Raw genomic sequence first — 19293 nt, forward strand, 5'->3', positions numbered from 1 at the left:
CTCCTCTTCCGTCCTCTTCGGCACCTGCATCGTTCCTGCAGCTGTATGCATGCACCACCCCCACCAGACCAACCCCCACCCCAAACTTTGGATTTACCAACCCCAAACTTCACATCTCAACTGCTGCAACACGAAACAAGAAAACGTCCACTTCCGGATTTAACTAAACAAGCTTCCTTGTGTTTGAAGGAACTTCTGAAAGAATTAATAAAGTCGACTTACTTTTTTTTTTTAAACTAGAAAAAAAAAAGGAGACTTGAAGACTTCAGAGCGGCATGATGACTTTCTGAAGCAAAGCATCAGAGGAAGCGCTATCTCTGGGACGCCATTTTGTCAGGCATGAGTAAGCTTTTCTGTCTGACTTATTTTGACAGTTTTAAGTCATTTTAAAAGTTGAAAAATTCTGTTAAGAGTTTAAAAAAAGGATAAAACATTTAGAACCTGAAAAAATATTCAACATTTCATTGATAGTCATTTCCCAGAACAAAAACCCTTTTAAAAACTTGACACGTTCAAGCATTTTTTTACTAAATCTGGTTAAACTTTGCCATTCAGAACACTTTACATAACATAAAATGAACAGAGAGAAAAATGTAAAAAAAAAAAGGGGAAAAAACGGACACATTTACATTTTCATTTCTTTACAAAAAAGTTTTGCAATAATCAGGCGAGATCCTTCATACGTTACCTAGAATGGTTCCGTGTTCCTCTGCACTTTGGCTGAAGGTCGTCCGCTGGCCTCACAGGTGTCTTCGCTCCGTCCAAGAAGTGGATGAAAAAGAAGAAGCCGTCTCCTTTTGAACCCTCCACAACCACGTGACGCAACCACAGGAAGAGGTTCAACAGTTACAGCAGCTCTCTCGCTGCTCTTCCGTCCGTTTCTGCCTCCTGCAGACGTCTTTTTTTCATGAAGTCTAAAACTCGCTCAGATGACACCAAAATTTGCCCACTATATCCCACCGTCACCAAAATGACTGGCGTCTCTGCTGTGAGCGCATGATGGGGAAAACCTTGTGGAGCTCTCATAGTCTGACATGAGAGAGCACGCATTGAAGGTTCAGAATGGATAGAAAACAAGGCTGTTAGGTTTTTGGTGGAGGCGCTTCCTGTGAGAAGATGGTGTTGCAGATAAACCCTCGCTATCTCTTCGTCAAGTTTTACACCAAAGGCCTCATTAGAGAACACGCTCAGCCTTTATTGCTCTGACCAGTTTTTTTGTTTTTGTTTTTTATTGCTCTTCCTTTCACAAATATCTGTGACCTTTGGGAAACCAAAGGGCAGCTTCAACATCAAACTTTGAGTGAGGAGGAGGCGGCCTCACACACGGCCTTCAAAAAAAGACTTGCTTCACTACTCATTGACAAATTTGTCGCCATGACTACCATTGTCACTCTGTGGGTTTTCAAAAGTGAAAAGGGTTTCAATTCCCCCATAGATGTAAATGTCCAACTGTAACTGTGTTTTCTGATCATGTGGACCCCCCCAGGGAAATAATTCAAATGAGAACCGTTGAGCTGGATCCAATGTGTTAGACCAGAGGAAGTAGGTCAACATGCAGAGAAAGGTTACGAGAAGAATAAGGTCTCAAACCTTTAAACTACACACACACCGGGCTTGTGACACGTGTTCAAGAACGCGCTAAAGGTTCTGGAACTCAGATTTATTCTGTGGTGTTTACATTGGACAAATAGGAAGGGGCTTCTTTTTCGACGGTTTACTAGCCCATGTCTCTCACCTACAGAGGGAAGAATCTCGTAAACTTTGCTTCAGGCTTTTTCTCTAACAGCTCTATTCCGATATATGAAAAAACTTGGTGTCATTTACAATTCTAGCCAGGCACGAACTGCAATTAGTAATGTCGCCTCCATAATTAATTTTCATACGGTAGGATCTTCAGTGAATTAAAAGGGTAGCGGTAATCCAAATCTGATCCAAGTCCCTGCTTGGTCAAACAAAGATTGACCTGGTGTAACTATCAATGCATGTTCAGTGGCTGTGTGATTTGTGTGTAGAGGCCGAAAATGGTTGATGAAACTTGCTTAGCAATGCGTTAAGCAAGAGTTTTGAATGCAGAAGTCCAAAACATGCGTGTTTACAGAGACTTTTTATTGTAAGTGGACGCTTGAACGTGTGTTGCCGATGGTTGTGTGAATGCGCGCTTCAGGACACATACATTATTGATTTAAATGTGCACCTGGACCTCACCTAGACATACTTCCCACCATGGAAGCTCCTGTTCGCTAATTTACACTATTTGCTGTTTTCTTCCACACAAGCATCTCGACATTTTTGAGTAAAACCAAACAGTGTATGACCTAACACTGAAAGAAACAAAACCTCTACTTTTTATAATACTTGTGTAAAAATGTCTCTTGCATTACACATCTGCAGGTTTGTATTTACACAACCATGAACATTTCAGCAGTAAACATTTCTCACAATTTCAAAGCTGTGTTTAAGTGAGTCACGACTCTGACCCTCAGCAGTGCTTCTTACTACTAAAACTCTATTAGTGGAGATACTGTTTTCCTAAATCAGCCTGAAAGGAATGCTAACAAGTCACCATTTATCAATCAAATCTCTGGTTACTTTTATTCATCGCACTGAAAAGACAAAGGACATTGAAGACCAAAATTTACAGATTCATGACAGAGAAGACAGATGCTTTGAAAATGGAGTCGGAGATGGAATGTTTGTAACCCTTCCCTCAAAAGAGAGGGAGGCCTCATACACAAATTGTCTCCTATTTACCATGCTGCCCTTTCATTAGTTCCAAAGAAGACTAAAACTCCAGTGCAGCCACACCCAAAGACCCTATGGATGTGGCTAGGGGCATTAGAAGGGGTTTCTCTTCTTTTTTCATAGTCACTTACGTACAGGGGTTGACCAGTAGGTACTATGGGTTTTGGGTTTTTCCGAGCCCGTGGAGGGTCGTAGAGGTCGTAGAGAGGAGCGCAGGTCTGTCTGGCCACCTTAAAGGTCATTATGAAAATGGAACGTCCCATTCTTATGCATGTGTTAAGTTCAGTGTGAAGTATTGGAAGGATAATGTAAGTTACACACACTTCTGACGAATGGGTGATGCTGTCGTACGGCGTCCTCCTTACAGCAAACTAGTTGTAAGTTAGGTGTGCGTATTGGCTTCTTAGTTATCACGCGCAGATGCTGCTCGCATGCAGCCGTGGTGCAGCGGTAGGGCAGTCGATTGGAAGACTGCAGGTTCGATTCCCGCCTTGCCCTTGGCACCTTGCCTCTGGTGGAAGGTTTTCGGCAGTGTTCGGCAGCGGAGTGTGTGTGTAAATATGTGTATGTGAACGGGGGAATGGGTTTGTGACTGTAAAAGCGCTTGGGGCCTTTGAGGAAAGTAGAAAAGCGCTATATGAGTTGACCCAGTTTACCATAAGATGTGCAGGTGATGCTTAAGTGCCCGTAGGATCTCCACACAAACTGCACTGATTGGGAATTTCCTCGCTCACTCTTTACTTGAACAGCACTAACGGGCTCCTTGGGTAGTGCGCAGGATTTGGGGGAGTTATAAAAATGAAAGCTTTGCGTCACACTGATCCTTATGCCTTGTATGAGTGTTTTCTTCAATCTGATGCCCAAAGTATGCCTGTAGAAAAACATGTGCAAACATTTTTGCCTAAAGGGCTCACTGAGTGATCTGTGGCTATGGTATTTCATACGGGCCACCGGCATGCCCAGACCATAACCATGCCTTCTCCATATTTCATAGAGGAAACTCACGTTTCTTTAAATGCTTCCTTTTTGTGTCTGAAAAACTGATGTCACCAACAAACTCCAGTTTTGTTGAGTCTGTCCACAGACATTTTTCCAGAAGCTCTGTGGTTTCTCAGCATGCATGCTTTTGTACCCCTTGATCATTTCCCGGGAAATCCACTTTGGTTCAAACTTCATTTAATTGTAACCCTTGAAAAAGTTTTCCTTTTGCAGCGACGTCCACAGAGGCTACCTTCAGTCCTCTAGACCAGTGTTTTTCAACCAGTGTGCCACGGCACACTAGTGTGCCGTGGGAGATGGTCAAGTGTGCCGTGGGAAATTGCCCTCATTAACTGAAAAATTAAACATTTCCCATCTCCAGGATTTCAGCTCTGTGTTCATCCAAACAGGCCCTGATAAAACACTGAGGAGTTAGGAATATAAAAGATCGTAAAATACTTTTTCTTTGCGTTTATTTTATTTTATTAAAGACATTTTAATAAGAATGGCGCGATTCAGCTGCACCTTCGGCTGTATTTGGGAAAAGTCCCGTCCCTTTGACTGTCTCCACCAATCATTCTTGAGGGGCTTAATCACATGTCATCGGTCTGACCAATCAGAAGTGCTTAAAGTCTTCACTTCCTTGTCCCGATTTAGCTCGTAAAGTCGCTCAGTTCTAACAAAAATACGAGCTAAAGCTCATCTTTAGCGGTGTAGCTTTCCACAAAATCCGGTGTCAGACCGTGGAACAAGTGAACAAAACAATGAAGCTCCGAAAACCGATCTTCGGCCGTTTCTGCACTACATCTCCCATGATGCATTGGGTTGTGAGAGTGACAGCACATAAGGAGATCTGTTGTTAAACGTCTTGAAACCAACGAACACACATCAAACTGTTTTTAAATCTTCTAACTTAACTTTTATTGCATCTTTTAGAAAAAAACAGCTGCAGTTTCCAGCTTTTTCTGTAACAATTATCTCAAAAATGCATGTGAGATTGTGGAGGGACTGTAGATCAATACAGACTATGAGTTTTTCCTTTTTTTATTTTAATTTTTGGATGCTGGTGTGCCGCGGGATTTTTTTTAAGGTTAAAGTGTGCCGTGGCTCAGAAAAGGTTGAAAAACACTGCTCTAGACCTGAATCAAATGTGCACCTGTCGTCATGGAGACTTCAAGCTGCTGGGAGAGGCTCCCATGGGCTTTATGTTGATGTTAGGATTGTTGATGTTGATGTTCAGTGTGATCTACACCATATCAGCAACAACACAGTGACTATTGTCATTGGGATTCATCTAAGCAAAGGTTTGAAGAAACCTGTGATGCTGATTAGAAAACACACCCCAGTGTCACATGTCCCCGTGCTGGACATTTGAGTCCATGCTATTCAACAGCAGTTCATGGCATTATCTGACATTCTGTACATTTTTATTCATTTGTAGATTGGTTAGTTTAACTTTTTTCAGTGATGATTGTGGGTTTCTTTTTCTTAAAAACAGAAGGATGCTAACCATTTTGTCAGAAGCTACGTTCACACCAGGCTCAGTAATGCACATTAAATAAGTCAATGAAAACGCGCGTAAATGCTCCTTATGGGCTTCTGTGTTCAAAACTCTCTGCTTCAAGTGTGCCTGCGAACATTTCTACGACCATTTTCGGTCTCTGTACAAAATGGACAGCCATTGAAAGCACATTGCAGTTTAAATTAAGTTGAACTCTGACCAATCAGGGATCAGATTTGGTAGTGACGTTTGGATGGCGTCATGAAAATGCTAACCGTTAGACAATTGATCATTAAGGAGAAATTAATAATTGCGGTTTGTGCTCAACTGGAATTATACGATCCCAAGTCTTTCATATGTCGGAATAGAGCTGTAAAAGAAAAAGTGTGGAACAAGATTTGCACCACTTTGAGATTTTGCACCAAGACTCTGACATGTGCTAGTAAACAGTAACAGAAGAAGCATTTTCCTCTAGTAAAAACTTGTTTTCTTTCTCAACAAGTTCATCTGTAAAAATTCTGTACATTTTTTTGTTTAATCTGAATTTGTTTACGTATTGATTTCATGTCAAAGGTTTCTACATTTGTTGACAGACAAATGAATGCACTGTAAGCTCACTTCTTCTCCTCCCCAGCCCGTTACAGGAGGACTTCCATGTCACAGGTCTGTTTTCCTGGATCCGTGTCAGGGTCCGCTCAGCAGAGATTGAGCCACAGGACAAAAAAGATCTTCAGATCAGAGGTTTTATTTCAGCCAACAACAAAAGGCCATGGGCCTAGAAAAAAATGGGGTCAACTAAACAAAAATGTAACGGAGAGTTTTAGGAACAAAAGCTGAAACCAACTGAACCAAAACTGACCCCCCAACAGGAAACATTAGGGAGATTTTATACTGACTGATCAGACCAATGACACAATAGGGAGGGAACCACAAATACAAAACATTCAAAGCCTAAATATTACCTTAAGAAGTCAATTACTAGTAATTTAAAGCTTTAACAGACAAACTTAACTTATACATCAAAACAAGTTTAACACATTTTAAATATGCAAACAGTAGTCCAACTTAAGAATAAACTTTGTCTTCCCCTCCAACATCTCCAAATGGAAGTGTTCAGGAAGTTGTCCAGCTCCTCCCTCTGCCCCATCATCAGGTCTCAGAGAGAACTCAGAAAAATAGAATGACTCACACCCGAATAAAATAAACTAAATGTGTGCACAAGTCATTAAGTCCATTTTGTTATGTAATGTGTAAAATAAAATAAATGCTTTACGGAACAGTAAAGAAATATAAGAAATGAACCTAACTGTGGGGGAGTGGGCTCTGGCCTCACAACCCCCCCCCCCCCCCCCCCCCAACTATGGCTTCCAGTTTTTTATCTGATGACTTATAAAGCAGCTGAGCTTTCAATTCCAGTGAAATCTGCACCAGAGTTCAAATTTATCAAGAACTTAAAAAACTCCACACGTTGTTTAAAAATAACTGAACCTTGCTTTTTTTTTTTAAACAGTCCCGCTCTGTTTTTGCTCATCTCTGCCCACTTCCAGCTTTCGTGCTGATGGCCTCCAAGCAGGATTTAGCCTTACTGTACAGCACTCTCGTTTCTGCTTTTGGGAAACTGATCCCAACTTCCTGTGTGTGGAGCAACACACGGGCCTTCCCAAGCCCACTCTGGCCCTCCAGATAGACCTTATCTGGACCGTCAGCCATTTCCCCTCCCTGCAAACCCCCCCGGGTATCGACAGTCCACCCTCATCCCTGATGGAGCCTCTGAGCTGCTCTTCATATTTGAAATAAATGTATCCCTAACTGAAGTAAACACACATCGGCCAACGTTTGAATGTAGGGAACTGATTGTTTAAAACTATCCGACATGTGCTTGTTGTCTGAGCAGTCTTCTGTGGGCTCAGGCTAGCGTGTACCTGACGTGTTCAGTGTGGCGAGTAAAAGCTGGGCTGACTGCACCCCCCCTCTCTCCTTTTAGAAGGAATTGAAAGCCTCAGATGGGATGAGCTGCTCTCGCTTCTGTAGCTGCTTTTCTGTCTGCCAAAGACAGGAAGTCCTGACAGCCTTGTGAAACATACGCTGACACACATTTGGACGTGAGCCTCGTTTGCAGTCCTCCATGTAAAGGCCTTCTTCTTAATTCCCCTTTACTCCAGCACTAACGCCCATCAGACGGCACGTTGGGAGGCCGAGCCGAAGGCTCTGCTTTAACCTTTGTCTGCAGGAAGTCAACACCTTTGTGACTCATCTTTGCGTTCAGCGCAACGATTCAACCTTCCCAAATAAGGGCACAAGTGGCCTGTGTGTGTTTGTGTGCGAGTGTGTGACAGCAGAGGGGTGCTTCTGCAGAACGGAGCACAGAGTCTTCCTGACAACGCCTGTGGTCGCATGAGTTCTCAGTTTGGTTTTCAGCTTACAGCTCGTGAAATGACTTAACTCAACGCAGCAGCTCACACTGAGGGGGTGCAGAAAGACATGCTTAAGGGAAAGTTATCTTTAGTATTTTTTAACCATTTCAAATATGAAATCTGTGTAATATATACCCACATGCCGTCAAGTAGACTGAAGCCTTTCCCTGTTTGGTCTTTTACTGTCTTAAACTACCTTCAAAACAGAATCTTAAAACAGTAAAAATACCTTCTTCTTTTTTTTTCAAGAAAAAAACTCTTTTCTATCTTGCAAGAAAAATAATCTAATCAAGAAAGTTTTCAACAGAAAATAATCTTATTTTGATAAAACGTCTTAGTGACGAGAAGCTTTTTCTCAAAATAAGAAAACATTTTTTCTAACTTTATTGGCAGATTTGTTGCTTATTTAAAGAAATTCTTTCAACAGGGTGATACTTTTTGACCTATTTCTAAGGGGCCTGCACCTGCAGTGCAATAAAGACAGCTTTGAGAATAAGCTTATGCTGTTGCTTTGGAGAAAAATACATTTAAATAATACTAGAAATGTGTACTTTTCTATAAAAGATCAGCAGAATTCTCATGTCTGTGAAATTTTCAGAATAAAAGATTATTTTTGGGAAATAATATGACCTCTGAAAGACTGGAGGTTCGGTTCAACATCAGTCTTTTTCCACACAAACATTTCAACAGCATCTTTGATTAAAAGCAAACAGTGTGTGACTTTTTCTGGTAACAACAGATGGAAAACCTCAATTTTAGAGGAAGTGGGTCCTAACACTGACCCTGACCTTAAGCAGTGCACTCACACTGAGTGTCAAAGTGCCCTTGAGCCAAACACAAAACCCCTCCTAGCTCCTGGTGGCCTGGCATGGCGGCTTTACCACCAATCGGTGTGTGAATTGTAGTGTAACTGAACAACACACTACTCACAAATTGAAATTCTTCAAAACATTTTACAGTCGCTGGGTTTTTTTTTCTTTTTTGTTTTATTGTTTATGTCCAATGCTGTAAAAAAAAGTTTTAATCCATATTTTATAGTTTTGCAAAATGGCACAAAAATCAACCGTGCTCCATTTTCAAAGGTGCATTTCAACCTTCAGTTGCAGCTGAAGCAGAAGTAAGAGCCTTTTTAAGGTCTTTTGAACGCCGCTGTCTACTGCTTTTTTTTCTATTTTTTTTTTTTGCACGGCGGTGTCTAGAACTGAAAAGGTAAGCGACATTTCAACCCACAGCAGGAAATGGAGATAAAAGCAGCTGAAAAGCGAGGGGGTGGAGGGGGGAGTGGAAGAACAGACTAAGTAGTCGAATCAGTCAACAGAAAAGAAAAAAAAAGACGACAGTTAAAACAATGAACGGTGAGGAAGATGAAGATCTGTTTCTGTCAGCAGTTGCATGACTCTGATGAGGCAGAGCTGCAGGTGCAGCTCGGGAGTTGACCTCCGACCTCAATGTGGGCCAAAAAAAGGATGATGATGCCAGAAACTGTTCCCTAATGTACATCTTCAACTAAATCTGATCGTGTAAATAAACTTATATTCTTATTTTCTGCTGTACTTGCTGCTCAGAGGCAAAGATCTTCAAGTATTTGCATCTTAAAATCTCTTGGTTCTTTCATATTTCCCACAGGAAATTCAATAATAGATGTATAGATTAAAAACGATCCTACACCAGTGGTATCATGTATATATTTGATAGTAAAAGGAAAAAAAATGATAACGTTACATCAATGATAGAAAATGCCACATCTGTCTTGCACATTTAATGTAAGTACATTTAAGAGGATCTGATTTAACACAATGTATTTTCTTTTATTTTGAAAGTAATTCGTTTTTCCTGCTACCAGAAGTAAAAAAATTGAAATTGTTTTATACAGAAAAATATTACACTGGCATAATTAAAGTATTTAATGTTGTTATGGCTAAATCGGCCACAGAAACCTGGATAAAGACTTGGTGGCTCTGTGTGGGCTCTGGACCAAACGGCCCTTTTAGAGCTAAGGGTTTCAGACCAGTGGCCCTGCTGGACACTTCCCTTTGCTTCCTTCACCCAACAGTCGCTGGGATAGGCTCCAGCAACCCTGTGACCCCAAAACGGAAACGGTGGTAAATAATGAAATGAAAGGTTTATACTGGTGGTCATTTTTGCAGGTTTATTGAGGGAAAAGGATTTTCCTCTTTGTAATTTTCAATAAGGAAACCCCTGAAAGCTGTTTGAAGTCAGAGCTCCAACCTGGATCCACTATTCTTTACATTTTAGACCCGAGTAAGCTGGTGAAATGCATTATGGGGTTTTGCTGCCTGGGTTTTCAGAAACATTTTGAAGACGAACGATTCACATCATATTTCCGTCCACGAAGCATTTTATCATTTAGACCACTATTGACTTCATTGTTCAGAACTTTAGGCTTTCACAAGACTTTCTTGTTCAAAGTTGATGCCACTTCCTGCTGCTGCCTTTAACTTTAGAAGAAGGTTGTCATATTTCACTGAACTTTTCCATTTTTTGGTTTTAAATGAAATAATTTTTAGCAGCTGAATTCTGCTCAACCATTAAAGTTTGATCAAATATGAAATCAGGTCACTCCCTGATAAAAACCGACCCGTCGGCAAACACGAACGGTTCCTCCATTCATCATCTCACTGCTTCAGTTTCTGAAGCCTCTTTTTTAAAGATTCAAGTGAGAAAACGAGCAGCTTTTCCGTTTGATCTAATTATGTCTGTTACTGCATGTGATTCAGAAAAATTGTGAAAAGGCGCCACCTTGTGTTTGAATCGAGTAAGAAAGGTTTGTTTCAAATTATTTGAACAAAACAAGAATTTAAAAAAAAATATGCACAGAATTCTTCAATGGAAAAAATACAAATAAAATAATTATAGGGATAAAATCCTGTTGAATTGGAACATGAATCAGAAAGTTCTTTAAAAGTCACAACTTGATCTTCGAATGGGATTCGCGTTTTGCTATCTGGACCTTAAAGATGGTCTCAATGATAAGAATAATCTACAAAAAGACCAACAGTTCACCAATTCATTTATTTTGAGGAAAAATGTAAGATTGTTTAAGAGTTTGTTTTTAGTATAAGTTCCACTTGGAATTGATTTATGAACTGAACTAAATGTTGAGACTTCCTGATGTTTTTCTTCTGAAGCAGCAAAAGAAAACAGCTGTTTGAATGCACGTTTTATTGAAAAATATCAACATCACCGACTCATCTGTTCACACACAAACACGGAGCAGGAGGGGGCAAAACTGGGATTCTCCATACAACACAGATACCAAACCAGACCGATTTTGACCGGGGACCACATTTCTTAAAAAACAGTTTTTGCTCCCCTTTGAAATAGTCCTTTTTCAGCCTTTGCTCGTAGTCTTCCAACAACAAAAAAGAACAATCCAACAGCTCCATAAGAAATCACAGGTGAGGTGCTGATTTATGATGCAGGTCTGAGCAAATCCACCCCTCAAATGTGAAATGGGTGGAAATAGATTAGGACTTTACTGCTGTGTCTCTGGATTTGTAGTTCACTCCTCTGCTTTTGAGCTCTCTGACCACACCTGAGACAAAGACAAAACACAATCATGTCAAAGGAAAAGCCAAAGCCCCTCTGTGCCTGTGTGTGTGGGAACCTGCTGTGTGTGAGCGTACCTGGAGGAAGTCTGCCTGTGACTGACACCGCATACACACCTGGCTTGAAGTTACCTTAAGGAAAAGAACAAGAAATAAAAACATTAAAGTGAAAAACAACGCCACCCCCCCCCACCCCCCCCATAGGTGCTCCTAATGACCACCAGCAGAGACCTGCAGGCATTAGTCAGCATCATGTACAAATGCATTACCTATCCTTTGCCATTTAGCCACCCAGCTGTCTTCAGGACTCATCATGGCTATGACTCTGTGGACGTGCAGACAATGTTAGTAAAGGAATCTAAATAAATGATCAAAATACACATTTAGTGTTGAGTGACAGCTTACCCATCAAAGGAGGAGCTGGTGCATTCGTAAACCATCTCTCTGTTCCCTTTCATCTGCAGGTAAGCCTCACAGTTGTCACAGCCGTCATATTCAAACTGGTCAATGGTCTGAAGAGGTCCAGAGTTAATCAGTTAAGACATCATTAACAAGTTCTGTTCACTAAACAGAATGGAATCACATGGCTTGTGAGACACTTTAAAATGATGAGTTTGAAACTGAAGCACTGGACAGAAACGGGAAAGTCCACATTAGCTTTTTGCTTTTTTCTCTGACTAAAAAACCTTCAGCAACTGGTTTGTAAATATTTTGACATAAAGGACAAATTTAATGTTTATACCACAAAAAGAGGGCTGCAGCCAGCCTCTCAAAGTCTTTAGTGCAAAGGAAACCAAGCTGGTACACTGTCAGTTTCTTTTAGTAAGCATATAGTATAGTAAATATATAATGTATGTGACGTGTGTGTAGTGTAGGAAGTTTACTAACTGAATACTTCTTAAGGCTACATTGGAACATCTTGAGTTTCCAAAATATAGATAGCATCTAAAAAGTAAACTTCAAGTACACAGCCTCACTTTTAGCATAGACTAAGTATACTTGTAGCATATTTAACTAGAGTACTTTTAGCTAAGGGAAACCAAGTCTTTACTTGGTCTTACTTGTTAATTAGGCTTAAATGTGACATTTATTAAATTAAACCTAAAAATCTAAACTTAAATCAAGCATGTCTTATCTCAGTTATGAGTTATTTTTGAGTGACAGGCATCCAAAATCGAAGTGTTTCCCCCAATCCCGATTCTCTATTGACTTTCATGTAAGAAAATGTTTCAGGTCATCAAACAGACCTAATAACTGGACCAATGTATTACAGGTGGTAGATACATAAGTCATTCTTTGGAAATGGCTTGATTTGGGCCCGTCATCTTTTCCAATTCAAATTTAATTTAACTGGTGATCAAAATATCTATTTAAACAGCTTTATCAATACACTTAAATGCACTCTCCAATACTTGGTCAAACTCAGTAACTCAACCTTGTAACATGGTAGTAAAGCAGAAAACTACTACTTGCAAAAAAGGTTTTTAGTTATTAAAAAAAAAAACATTTTAATTCTGAACTTCATGAGTACCATGACAGGCAGCGGCCGTTTAGTGCTAAAATCTCAACAACATCACACTTAACTCTTATGTTTTAGTGTAACGGGGATGGGCTTTTACTATTATGGTTGTTAGACTATCACATTATTTTAATAATAGTCATTTATCACAATCAAAAGGATCATACTGCATGGATGCTGAATGTGATTTCTGTTCCATGTTAAAGACTTAAATAAGACGGCAACCGTAACACCAGCAGATTATTCCACATCTCACACACACAACAAATTGTTCCATTCACTTTGTGGTTCACATGCTGTTGTGGTTGTTTTAGCTCATTACAATAAAATACTTTTCAAAAATTTAATTACACTTTAATTTGTATCTGGTTTTCTTATAGTTTTACAATAAAATACATCATGCAAATATTGTATTTTAATTTAGAAACTATATGTAATTCTGTGTTTGTCCCTTCACCTGTCACACTTCAACCCTGTAACACCAATATTGTCAGATATTCTTTATTAAACATGTTAAAGATAATTGAATGTTTGTTGGCTTTTGTCAGAAATATTGACAACCATCATAATCAGTGTTTTTGATTGCAATTCTTCAATTCGTCTATTTTTTCATAAAAAATAATATGTGCTTCTCACCAATTAGTCACATTTTAGGATTAAAGTGAAGAAAAATATTTTAGTTATTCTCAACTTTTCATTTGTAATGATTTATTTAAAACAGGTGACATCTGAATATTGTGAAAATACTGAAATTATTTCCAAAATAATATTCAGAGAGCTTCTAATGTACACAATGGGGTCAAAAATGACTGTAACCACATCTGGAAATGATCAAAAAGAAAACTAATGACTGAGATGGGAAATTGTTTTTTTCTGAGAGTTAAACATATCCCTAGATACTTGGAATAAACGTAAAAAAAGAAAACATGTTGGTAAAAAATGGACGAAATGTTTAGGTTAATTGAAGGAATGACTCAGTAGCCGTTTTAAGATGACGTTATAGTGATTCTTTTCTTTTTTTTCATTTGTAGAATATCATGACTGAGAAAGAGCTTCTTGCGTCACACATGGCTTTGGAAATGACTTTTTAAACTCTTAAAGATTGATAGATTTGTTGTCTTGAAGCATGATGATTCTCGTTTGTTTCAGGATTTCTAAACAACTAATTCTAAACATCACGTTTTGGGTAAACTGTATTATTAGGAGATGCTAGGTATAAAACTTTAACTTAAAAACTCTTAAAGAGGGTCTAGGGTAGTTCCTTTGTGTACACTTCTATAATCTTTATAATACATTCGACAGATGTAACAGATTTTTTTAAACAGCGCGATAAGCAGCTAAATTGCTAGCTAGCTCCCGTTTCTTTGACTAAAACTAAAATTTACCTTTACGAGTGAACAAAGAAGACAAGCCCTCAGATGACGCAAGTCTTTAGGAACAGTTTCCAGCGCCATAATTCGTATACCACAAAAAAAGGTCCCGAAGGAAATAGATTGTGATAATCTATCGAATGCTCGCTGTTATTGTCTGTAGGAAATGACGTCACATCAAACAGCTAGCTGTAGGACCCTTAGAGCTCCCTGTTTTCTGCCTGAATAAAATCCTATAATATAACCATAAAAAAATATCTTTAAGGTTTTTATTTAATATTTAAAATTATCTGTGCTTTTTGAGTAAAAAAACAAATTGAAAACCAGAAACGGTATTTTAATTAATGTAATTTGGTAAAAGTTTTTAGTAGGATTTTATATCATTGGCTTTAAAAAAAGAAAAAAAAACAATATTCCTTCATTGTCTGATAGCCAAAAGCAAACAGAGCAAGTTATTCTATAAATTGAGTATAACAGGATTTTTGGCGCTTTTCTACTCCTAGGTGAAAGTAGCTATCAAGATGCAATAAAAATGTACTTTCTAGAGCTCCATTGTGAGAAGTGGGCTATTACTTGTTGTACCAAAAGCCAATATTTATAGTTAACAAAACGTGTCCACAGGGACAAACGCAGCAGTTTTACAGAAATGGGCTATAAATTGTGGGATGGCTACGTTTCATTTTCTTATTCATTTTATACAAGCCTTCTTTTCTTGAGATTACGTGAATTTTGATTTTCTGACTGGCGAAAACAAAAAACGTAGCGGATATTTGCTATGTTTTTTTGGTTCAAAATCCCACAAAATGATCTTTTGTGGGCTAATCTTTATTTTGATAACATTTCTAGAGAGAAATATTCCCTTTACTTTCATAATATGTTTTCATTTTGGAAACAGGGTTCGTAGTATGTTTGTTTCCTTCAACTTTTCCACAAAAATGTATTGAAATCGTGGAATAACAACGTTTTTTATCATTCATATCTGCAGACTTACACGGGGGTCACGTGACTACTACGTTTCTCTTTTGACTGTGGATAATGCTCTAAAATACAATAGATTCATTCATTTTTTCACTCATCTTCTTCCGTTTATTCCCTTTCGGAGTCACGAGGCTGCCGGAGCCTATCCCAGTCACTGTGGGTGAAGGCAGGGGACACCCTGGACAGGTCACTATTCTGTCTCAGGGTAGAGTGTCCACAACCACACACCCACGCACTCTCACATTCACACCTAGGGGCAATTTAGATTAACCAATTAACGCTCAACCATAATGTCAGATTTTGGATGGTAAGCTGTGGTACAGGTCTTCTTTATTCCCATCCACTGACTCAAGAACTGAATCACCTCAGACTCAAATTGTCACCCTTGAAGAACCTCTGGTATTCCAGCACATAGTCCTCAAACAAACAATGAACCACAGTCTGCGCAGTCTGGTTGGGCAGAGCATAGAGATTCACAAATTTTGTGAAATAATCCTTCATTACCAAAACATACTTGTTGTCCCTGACGGTCACCAGAAGCTCTAAGATGGCCCATTCACTTTGAAATGTGTCAGGAGAATTATTTAGACCCATGGGCATGGCACGACACTGATACTGCCTGTTGTGAAAGCTGTTTTCTCCCGATCTTCCTCAGCCACTTCAACCTGCCAGTAACCTGCCATTAGAAAAATCCACCATGCTGAACCACATGGAACCGGATGGCGCATCCAGGCTGTCATCCACTCTTGGCAGCAGGTGCGAGTCTTTGATCGTGATGGAATTTGAGCGACGGTAATCTATGCAAACATGCCACTGGCCTCCCTTTTTCCTCGACTAGCACCACAGGAGAAGCACAGGGACTGCAGCTCTCCTCAGCCAACCCATCAGCTAGTAGGTTTGACATTTTCTATTTAATTTCAACTTGTTTACTAGGAGAAGCCCTGTACGCACGCTGTGTAGCCTGTACCAATATGATGTTTGACCATCATGCAGCGTCCCAGATCTCTGTCAGAGGAACAGAAGAGAGAGCAAAATCTCCCCAAAAGGGCAGAAAAATTAGCTTTCTGCTGTTCAGTAACTAGGGAATCTTCCAGAGTGAACAGCATAGCTGCTTGTGGGACTGAACAACATTTACTGTTACAGCTGTGGCTGTATTTGGTTTGGATTTCTTTTTGTTCTGTGTGTTGCGTATTTTCTTTCTTTATCAGAGTGGGACTTCTGTTATTTTTTGGATCTTTGTGTGTTTGTCTGATTATTTTCAGGTGTGGTGCTGGAAAGGGTGTGGCCTCCATTTGGACCCCAAGCTGATGGAGGCAGCCTTTAAAAGCACCATTTGAACCTCCAGCCTGTGAGAAGGGAGCCTTGCTGAAACCTGTCTCCACTGCAGCGTGGTGCTCTTCCCCACCTGTTTTGTTGTGTGTTACACCTTGTAGTTTTGTGCTGTGTGCTCACTGTGTGTAGTCATTTGTTTATATATGTTTTAAGTGAAGTTGTAGGGGTTAACTGTCATTTTATTTCACACATGTTTTCTCCTGTTTGTTAGTCTTGGGAGGTTAGTGTTTTGTCCTTGGTTATTTTTTTATTTTTTCCTTTTTCTTTCATTTAAAGGTAAGGTTACACATTTCAGTTGGGAGGGATTTTGTTTGTTATTTTGGCCTTGGTTCACCCTGAAACCTTTTTGCTTCATTTTTAAGTTATTGTTGGTTTGGTATTTATTAATTGGTGAATACATTTGTTATTTTGTACCGAGACAATCTTTTGGTGTTTGGTTATTATTTTAAGTCTAGGTAAAAACATTCACTTTCATCTTGTACTCCTCTGGGTCCCCCAAGACATCAAAAAGGGGCGTAACATTACTACAGAGACAGACAGAGGGCCGACCTCAGTTGGAGTCAATGCGTACAACTCACCCAAACGTAGTCCCTGTTTCAACTCAACAGTGTTACCTGTAAGGTTAAGCAATTGAATTGGTAAGTAGTTAACACCACCCAGTGAGGGCCCTTGGGCAAAGCTACTGCATACCTGCATGAATGATCCCGGTGATGGTCAGAGGGACCGTAGGCTTGAACTGGCAGTCACGCCTCTACCATCACAAAGTATGAAGGAAGAGTGAATGAACAATGGACACATTGCAAGCGCTTTTGAGCGTCTGGAAAAGCGCAGATAAATCCAATCTATTATTGTTAAGGACCCAGGCAACAGAAACTCCCTCTTTGACCCCCGTCACTGAATGCGCCGCCACCAATCCACTCTTTTCTGAAATATTGGGCTTTAAATAACCTTCAAAATCTAAGGACAACACAATTTAATATTGAACGGATTGTTTTTTTTTTATTTTTTATTGTTGTAACAGTTTACCTTTTTTTTTAATAAGTTAATTAGATGTACAAATGAGATTTTCATAGAAAATGTCAAAATGTGTTTCTACTTAAATTTGATAAGTCATTTTCTTAAAACATTGAGATTGTAATTGCTTTTAAACAAATGATTTTGTCACAAGAACAGGTAGACGGCTGGATCCAAGTGCAGCAGGTTTATTAGCTCAGCTCTGCCCATTCTCCACCCATTTTAAGTTCTTACTCAGGATTTGACGGTAGATGGTTCCGCCCATCCTCTCATCAACACAATAAAATAGCCCTGTGCAGAAAAATACCCCATAGCATGATGTTTCCCCCTCCATGCTTGGCAGTGGTTAAGGTGTTCTTGGCGTAACAGGCAGAGTTTCTCTTCCTGCAAACATGACAGGTTGAGTTGATGTCAAAGAGCTCCATGTTGGTCTAATCTGAACACAGCTCCTTCTACCAATCAATCAAGGTTGTTCATTGGTAAACTTCAAGCAGGTCTGCACATGTGCCTTCTTAAACAGGATGACTTTGTAAGCAGAGATGTTAATTGTGGTTTACAGTATTACCAATGGTTTTCTTGGCGACTGTGGTCCCAAACAAGTGAGATCTTTGTTGGGACCACAGACCTAAAGGTGGATCGATGGTCTTGTTCTGTGTTTTGTCCCAATTGCACCAACAGTTGTGACCTTAACCTCCAGCTTCTTGCTGATTGTTTTGTCGTCCATTCTGGTCTTGTGCTGGTCTACAGTCTTCTCCCTTAAAGCCTTCTGCTCCATGTTGGAGAGTTTGGACTCTGACTGATGTGCTGATTTTGTGGACAGGTGTCATTTTGTACAGGTGGATAGTTCATACAAGTATCTTCAGTTCATGTGTCAGGCTGATTAGGAGAGTAGTCTGTGTGAACCAGAACTCTTAATAGTTAATAGGGGATTAAATACTTAAAGTATTTCCCTCAGTGAAATGCAAATAAATGTATATACATTCTTTAAAGTCAATTTCTTGACCTTCTATTTCTCGTTATACAAATGAACCTACCATTAAGATGAAAAACTGTCAAATACCTATTTCCTTCACTGTAGCAAAAAGATGAAAGTTAGTGTGACAAACTTATTCCTTTCGGAACATCAGCTCCTAAAGCTGTCTGACACCAGAGTCCGAAGAGAGTATTTTAATCCATCTAATTATATATCAGCATATATAATGCAGCAAGTATTTAACATCAACTTTCCATAAATTAGTATCATAATCTGAAAACAATAACATTCCATGTTCTGGATGAGTTAACAAAATAATTAAAGACTAAATGACTAAATAAATAAATAAAACAAACATAATAATTATTTAAAAATAGACAAATACGACTGAGTTAAAGACCCTCTCCAATGAAAATTGTATTTTTAACATGTTCTTGTGTCATTTTCCTGATGATGGAGGTCATATAAAGAAAATTAGGATAAATCGTGGTGAATCAGGAGCAGACAAACAATGCCTGTATCTGTGACGTAGGTGCTAAAGTGTGAGAGCCAACCCATCCTGGTCTGCTCCATTTTGATGCATCCATTTGCAGACGACTAGATCCATGTAGGTCTATGTATTCCGCATCTGAGCTGGTATGAGGATCAAACCTATACAGCAGGATGGCTCTGACATTTCTCAATATTTTTGTTGCACAGCTAATGTTAGGTTGGGTTATAAGGGACTGGAAGTTAATGGGAGTATGTTTAAACAAGGAGATGATGGGAAATGAGGAAGGGCTTACTGCCCCCAACTTAGAGGTGAATTTCTAATGAACTGCTGCCGCTCTCCACAAACTTTGTCCTAAAAAACCAACAAAAGATTTTGGCTAAAAATGTCATAATCATCATTAAAAGATTTTA

At 39.4% G+C, this 19293-nt stretch overlaps 1 protein-coding gene across 1 annotated transcript; it reads right to left on the reverse strand.

The window, feature by feature from the left end:
• Positions 1-10801: 10801 nt before the first annotated feature.
• supt4h1 (SPT4 homolog, DSIF elongation factor subunit) lies at positions 10802-14283 on the reverse strand. Its single transcript, XM_004076598.4, has 5 exons — positions 14109-14283; positions 11610-11716; positions 11474-11529; positions 11283-11336; positions 10802-11191 (listed from the first exon to the last, which is right to left on the reverse strand). The coding sequence occupies exons 1-5, from the start codon at positions 14175-14177 to the stop codon at positions 11124-11126; spliced, it is 354 nt and encodes a 117-aa protein (XP_004076646.1). The 5' UTR covers positions 14178-14283; the 3' UTR covers positions 10802-11123.
• Positions 14284-19293: the final 5010 nt, after the last annotated feature.

Source organism: Oryzias latipes, chromosome 14 (genome assembly GCF_002234675.1).
Source record: "Oryzias latipes chromosome 14, ASM223467v1".
NCBI lineage: Eukaryota > Metazoa > Chordata > Actinopteri > Beloniformes > Adrianichthyidae > Oryzias > Oryzias latipes.

Excerpts from the sequence above, each read along its gene's own strand:
- supt4h1 (XM_004076598.4), bottom strand. The coding sequence starts at position 14,177 with ATGGCGCTGGAAACTGTTCCTAAAGACTTGCGTCATCTGAGGGCTTGT. Across the intron at positions 11,717-14,108 it reads TTCTTTGTTCACTCGTAAAG|ACCATTGACCAGTTTGAATA; the intron begins GTAAATTTTAGT and ends GGACCTCTTCAG. Across the intron at positions 11,337-11,473 it reads GGCTAAATGGCAAAGGATAG|GTAACTTCAAGCCAGGTGTG; the intron begins GTAATGCATTTG and ends CTTTTCCTTAAG.